The sequence below is a fragment of the Hylobates moloch genome, unplaced genomic scaffold (assembly GCF_009828535.3).
Source record: "Hylobates moloch isolate HMO894 unplaced genomic scaffold, HMol_V3 SCAFFOLD_3254, whole genome shotgun sequence".
NCBI lineage: Eukaryota > Metazoa > Chordata > Mammalia > Primates > Hylobatidae > Hylobates > Hylobates moloch.
In genome coordinates this window covers 1-6,932 of record NW_026655529.1, presented here as the reverse complement: position 1 = coordinate 6,932, position 6,932 = coordinate 1, and the positions used below count along the sequence as shown (strand labels likewise).

Here is a 6,932-nt window from a genome sequence, read left to right as displayed (position 1 = left end):
CTTTTTTCTTTTCTTTTCTTTTTTTTTTTTTTTTTTGAGTAGCTGGGATTACAGGCTCCCACCACAATACCCAGCTAATTTTTTGTACTTTTAGTAGAGACGTGTTTTCGCCATGTTGGCCAGGTTGGAAAGTGCTGGGATTACAGGCGTGAGCCACCACACCTGGCTGATGAGTGCCTTCTTTACCAGACGCTACCTAGTCACGGACACAGATTTTGCAAAGATAAACTACACTTTTTAAATTTAATTCCTAATTCCAATTTTTTAATTTAATGTAATTTTTTAAAAAGATGGACTAAGAAGTACTGTGGTGTAATGGGAAAAATCTTAGACTTGATTCTAGTCTTGTACTGTTTGCCTGCTTTGACTTACATCTCCAAGCCTTGCCTTTTCATTGTAAAATGTGAATAGTGCTATTTACCTGAGTACTTCACAGGGCAAGTAGACCTGTGGTATGTGTGGAGCACCGAACAAGAGAAGGAATAGAAGCTCTTCGGGAACTCAAGGGTACTATGGAAACTGTCCTTAATATTCAGTATCAAGAGTGAAGGCCTTTTATTTGTTTCATTCAGAAACAAATTTCATTCTTCTCTTAGCCTGTTGTTGCTTTCACTCCCTTTTTGTATCATTAAATCAGTTGCTGATGGGCATTCCGTTTTAAGATAGATGGGTTTGTCTCATTGCAGTTTTAGCTGTTAGTGTCTGACCAGGCCTGCAGTTGACATCATTGAGTCTAATTAGGACTATGCAAAGTTTCCCAGAAGCAGTGAGTTTTGGCTTTCTGTTAGATGATTCTTTATAGTATGTTCCTAGAAAAAACAATTCCTCTTAAGAGTTATTAATTTTCAGGGCAGTGATAATGTTATACACTTGTGTATGTACTTCAGTTACTTAATCCTGTATTTTCTTTTTATAGACAAACTTATTGGTGTCCATTGTACCCATGGCTTAAACAGGACTGGCTACCTCATTTGCAGGTAAGTTGCCAACCCCAGAGGCAGACCATTTTAAAGTTGTTTTTGTCTGTTTACAATGGTAATGTAAGCTTGTTGTAAAAAATGGAACCAGTATAGAAATGCATGAAGTAGAAGGCAGTCTTGCTCCCCACCCAGAGATTACCACCATTAATAATTTAGTACACATGTTTTCAGACTCTAAAAATGTTATTGAATGGTGTAATAGTTAGACATTCTGTTTTTTTAATTTAATACGTGATAGACATCTTTCTTTGAAAATACTTGGACTCCTTCTTCTTTTTTTTTTTTTTTTGCCCAGGCTGGATCATGGCACTCACCTCACCTCCAGGTTCACGTTCTCTGCCTCACCTCCAATACTGGACTCTTGATCTCCTGACCTTGTGATCCACCCGCCTCAGCCTCCCAAAGTGCTGGGATTACAGGAGTGAGCCACCGCGCCTGGCCGGACTCCTTGTTCTTTTTAAGGGCTGCGTTGTTCTTTGCACACCGATGAACACAAAAGTCAGAAGTTTTTGATATTATAAAACCTTGAAGTAGTGAACATTTCTATGTAAATATTTTTGAATACGTATCCCTTAGCCCCGGAGGTAATTTCACTCAAAATAGAATTTCTGAATCAAATAGTATGTGTCCTTACGCTTTTTATGGATGTTGCCACACTGTACTGAGTTATGTTTGTTCATTCAGAAAATATCTCCTGAGCATCTATTATGTGTAGGCCCTGTGCTGGGTGTTAGCAAAGAGACTTGAGCTGCCCTTTGTGCATCCTAACAGTCTAGGGAGGGAGTGGATATTAAAGAATCACACAAATGCCTATAGAATTACAAGTCCGACAAGTGCTGAGAAGGGGAGTGATGTGGTACAATGAGAGCATAGAATAGGGAGGATTTGACTTCAACAAGAGGACTAGAGGTTTCTGTGGGGAGGTCTGAGCAAATATCTGAAGTATGAGTAGGTGTTAACCAGGTAGGGATGTTGTGGAGAGAATTCTGAACATAAGGATCAGCAGAGACCATATAACAGGAAAACATATACTGTGTTGGAGGAACTGGCTAGGGAGACTGGGCCATGGGGGTAGTACGGCATTAAAATGGAGCTGGAAATATGGATAGGAGCTAAAACCATGCAGAGCTATGTTTAAGGTTTTAGTCACTACCTTAAGAGCAATAGAAAACCAGTGAATTTTTTTTGTTGGGGATGAGTGTGGGGAACATTCAAATTTGTATTTTCAACCTATCATTTTTCCGCTGAGTGGAGAATACACTGCAGAGGGAAAGAGGTAGAAGCAAGGAGACAAGTTGGGAGGTGTTTGTAGGAATTGAGGCATAATGGTGGATTGGACCAGGGCATGGTGGCCATTTTGGTAGAAAGATGCAGATATACTCTATAGAGATATTTAGGTAATATTGTTGTCAGGAGTTGGTGGTGAATTGAAGATGAGAGTATGGAAGAAATGGCTGACAGTGATGGTGACTCCCAAGTTTCTGGCCCATTCTGTTGGTTATACAGTATTTTTTAGATATAATGTTAATATTTTTCCCAGTTTGTCTTTTGTTTGTTGTTGGTTTCTGATAAATACTCTGTTATATTAAGGAAGTCTCTATTTTTAGTGTATAAAGCATTTTGGTAAAAAATGATTCTGCATTTTCTTTCCTTTTGTTTATTAAATTACATTAATGTAAATAAATATATAAATAGATTTTGTGGAGTTGGGTCATCCTTGCATTCTTGAAAAACGTCTTTTTGTGGTCATGGTATGTCATTCTTTAATAACTGCTGGATTTGATGTGCTGATATTTTCTTAGGATTTTTATATCTGTGTCTATAAGTTGAAATTGGACCTTTTTTGAAAAAACTTGATTTTTTTCTTTTCATATATAAATGACCCAAATTATGTTGTTTTGTTAGATATTTGATTGATGTAGAAGGCGTGAGGCCAGATGATGCAATTGAATGTAAGTGTGAGGGTTGTCACTATTTTTCCCTTTTTATTAAAGTTAAAGGTGGAAATGTAGAAGAATTTCTCAAATTTTGGAAAAAAGTTTGTAATTTGTTTGTCCAGTATAAGATAGTCTTGCCAAAAGTCTATAGATGTATGTGGAAGTAGTGAGATATAACAGCTTGAATAGTGAATTTCAGCTTAATTTGCTTTTTCTGGAAAGATTTGCTCTTTGTAGAGTTATTTCTAACAGTTTATCCTCTCCTCAGTATTCAATAGGTGCCGGGGACATTGCTTAGAAAGACAGAACTGCATCGAAGACCTTCAGAATGGTCCTATCAGAAAGTAAGTCGTATGTTATATATGTGAGATTTGTGGGTCAGGGAGATCTCTGTTTATATAATTTAAGTTGCGTATGTTCATTCTTCTGGTAGCTTGTTTATTTGTTGGGGAGAGACGTAAACAGGAATGGGAGAAGGAAGAAACTGTTATTTTCATATGCCAAAATATAGTCACTAAATTGACTACTGAATCTGGAAACCAGTAATATTGTGTGGAAATATTCTCTTTAAGGAATTGGAATTCCAGTGTACCCAGGTCAAGTGGTTTTGAAGACTCAGCACATCTCATGCAGCCAGTCCACAATAAGCCTGTTAAGCAAGGACCTAGGTATAATCTACATCAGATCCAGGGTCACTCAGCTCCTCGACATTTCCACACCCAGACCCAAAATTTGCAACAATCAGTCAGGTACCTCTCTCTGCTTTCCCTTTTCTAGAATTGAGATAGAAATCAATACTGTAGTTAATGAAAACACATTATGATACTGATGAGGAATTCTTTGTTTTTTTTTTTTTGGAGACAGAGTCTCGCTCTGTCATCCAGGCTGGAGTACAATGACGCAATCTCGGCTCACTGCAACCTTCACCTCCCAGGTTCAAGCAATTCTCCTGCTTCAGCCTCCCAAGTAGCTGGGACTACAGGCACTGCCACCACGCCCAGCTAATTTTTTGTATTTTTAGTAGAGATGGGGTTTCACCGTGTTAGACGGGATGGTCTTGATCTCCTGACCCTGTGATCTACCCCACTCAGCCTGCCAAAATGCTGGGATTATAGGTGTGAGCCACCGCACCTGGCCGATAAGGAATTCTTGCTGTTTGATTTGAACCAGGAGATATTATTCTGCTCTGTATTTTGCATTTAGCACTGGAAAATCAGTTACAGGACAAGGAATATGTGACTTTGCAGAGGCAATTCGGAAAGGGACTTAGAAATTTTCATTGATTTTAAACTTAAGCGAAGAGTTTGATGTGGCTATCAAAAAGGATCTTATATTCTTAGGCTACATTAATATAGTATACTTTTTAGAATAAGGAAGATTGTTATTTGAGGAGTTGATATGAATTATAAGAAAAATAATAAAATCCTAATAGAGAAATTGCAAAGGATCTGAACAGATAAAACAACAAAAGTATTTTCACTTGGAAAATGGGGAAAACCTCTGTATGGTTAAAGTGGTACATTAGTATGAGTTCTCCAGAATGATAGAACCAGTAGGACAGATGGATGGATGGATGGATGGATGGATGGATGGATGGATGGATGATGGATGGGTAGATGGGTGGGTGGATGGGAGGAGGAGCTTTTTTATTCGGGGTATCAGCTTATGCACTTATGAAAGCTGAGAAGTTTCATAGTAGGCTGTCTGCAAACTGGAGAACCGGGGAAGCTGGTAGCATTCAGTCCAACTCAGAAAGCCTCAGAACCCCGGAAGCCAGTGGAGTAACTCTCAATCCAAGGCTGAAGGCCTGGGAATCTGGTAAGGGTTGGAGGACACTGGTGTGAGTCCTCAAGTCCAAAGGCCATGAAGCCTGGAGTTCTGATGTCCAAGAGTAGGAGAAGGTAAGGTATTCCAGCTCCAGGAGAGCACAATTTACCTTTCCTCTGCCTTTTTGTTGTATCCAGGCCCCCAGCCTTTTGGGTGGTACCTACCCATCCTGAGAGTGGATCCTCCCACTCAGTCCACCCACTCACACACCAGTATCCTCGGGACACACCCTCACAGACGCTCCCAGAAATAATACTTTACCAGCTATCTAGATATCTCTTAACCCAGTCAAGTTGACACCTAAAATTAACTATCACAAATAGCAAGGCGTTATTCTTTGACTATTTGACTACTCATTTAGCGACAGTTTTATTAGCTTCTTTATTTTTGGAGATGGAGTCTCGCCCTGTCACCCAGACTGGAGTGCAGTGGTGCAATCTTGGCTCACTGCAACCTCCACCTCCCAGGTTCAAGCAATTCTCCTGCTTCAGCCTCCCGAGTAGCTGGGATTACAGGCACTGCCACCACGCCCAGCTAATTTTTGTATTTTAGTAGAAATGGGGGTTTTACCATGTTGGCCAGGCTAGTCTTGAACTCCTGACCTCAGGTGAGCCACCTGCCTCGGCCTCCCAAAGTGCTGGGATTACAGGCTCGAACCACCTTGCCCAGCCAGTTTAGCAACAGTTTTTGATAAGCACTCCATTGTAGTGGTTGTCAGGCTGGACCTGGATTTGCATCTTGGGTTTGTTACTCGCCTGCTTTGTGATCTTGGATAAGATACTTAGCCTATCTACATTTCCTTTTTCCCATCAGTCAGATAGATATTTTAATAATACATACCCCATAGTGGTTGGTATTGACAGTTAACATGAATTTAAACAGTTTAGCACATTGTAAACACTTTGAAAAATACATTGCCATTTTTAGGCCAGGTGCATTGGCTCACACCTGTAATCCCAGCACTTAGGGAGGCTGAGGTGGGAGGACTGCTTGGGCCCAGGAGTTTGAGACCACCCTGGGCAACATGCTGGAATCCTGTTTTTATTTAAAAAAGGAAAAAAAACTTAAGAAAAACTGACATTTTTAAAAGATGTAAACAAACATTTCAAAAATATGTCGCTTGCGGCATTGAAAATTGGTATAAGCCTTTTGAAGCACAATTTCAAGAGCCATAAAAATACTTTACCTAGTAATTTCATTCTGAGACTAAGGAAATACTTCAAAGTACAGAAAAAGCTATATTTACTTAATCATTTGGCACATTTCTCAAACTCCTTTCCATGTGTCAGATGCTGGGCTAGCTCAGGATACAGTAGTATATGTTTTGCATGTTAATCCTAGCATTATTTGTGGTTGTGGAAAAACTTGTAGCTGCTGTATTTCTAACAGTGGAGAATGTAGCTAAATAATTATATCCATACTATAACATTTTATAAAGCCATCGAAAGTGTTAGCTCATTTATGATAAGTGAAAATAATAGGCTGTGATTCAACAGTCAGAAAAAGATGCTGGGGAAAAGAACAAAAGGAAATACTAACTAATTGAATTATAGTAAGTGGGATTGAGGGCTGTGTAGCGGGGGTTAGTTTTTCTTTTCTCAGATTTCCAAATTTTCTTTCTTTATTTTTTTTTTCAAGACGGAGTTTCACTATTGTTGCCCAGGCTAGAGTGTAATGGTGTGATCTCGGCTCACCACAACCTCCACCTCCCGAGTTCAAACGCTTCTCCTGCCTCAGCCTCCTGAGTAGCTGGGATTACAGGCTCCCACCACCACACCCGGCTAACTTTGTATTTTTAGTAGAGATGGGGTTTCTCCATGTTGGTCAGGCTGGTCTCAAACTCCCAACTTCAGGTGATCCACCCGCCTTGGCCTCCCAAAGTGCTGGGATTGCAGGTGTGAGCCACCACGCCCAGCCCCAAATTGCCTTTTGTATAATTACATGAGATTTTCTGGTCTTGCTTTTGAAACAAGTAAATTTAAATCCTAATTTTTCGAATTTGTTGCATATACCATCATTAAAGTTTTTCACACTTTATAATTAATGTATGTATGTTTGTTTATAAAGTGGAAGCAGCTGTTTTCAGTACTAAATAGCTTATTCTGTCTTATGTCAACCCTGCCAGACTTTGGGAGAGAAAATATTTGATTAGAATAGTATGGGCATGCATTTATCTCTGTAGGGAAAG

The 6,932-nt window shown here is 39.6% G+C and overlaps 1 protein-coding gene across 4 annotated transcripts; it reads left to right on the top strand.

Annotated features, from left to right (window-relative positions):
- Positions 1–57: 57 nt before the first annotated feature.
- On the top strand, positions 58–6,920 carry LOC116465062 (RNA/RNP complex-1-interacting phosphatase-like). 4 transcript variants are annotated; one of them, XM_032148274.2, is made up of 5 exons: positions 58–977; positions 2,886–2,932; positions 3,186–3,261; positions 3,490–3,666; positions 4,614–6,920. In XM_032148274.2, the coding sequence occupies exons 1-5, from the start codon at positions 877–879 to the stop codon at positions 4,759–4,761; spliced, it is 549 nt and encodes a 182-aa protein (XP_032004165.1). In that variant the 5' UTR covers positions 58–876; the 3' UTR covers positions 4,762–6,920. The 4 variants fall into 4 exon arrangements, 2 of the variants coding, with proteins under 2 accessions (XP_032004165.1, XP_058291228.1); XM_058435245.1 differs by having other exon boundaries at positions 62–977; positions 3,782–6,920; XR_009212339.1 differs by having other exon boundaries at positions 71–977; positions 3,778–6,920.
- Positions 6,921–6,932: the final 12 nt, after the last annotated feature.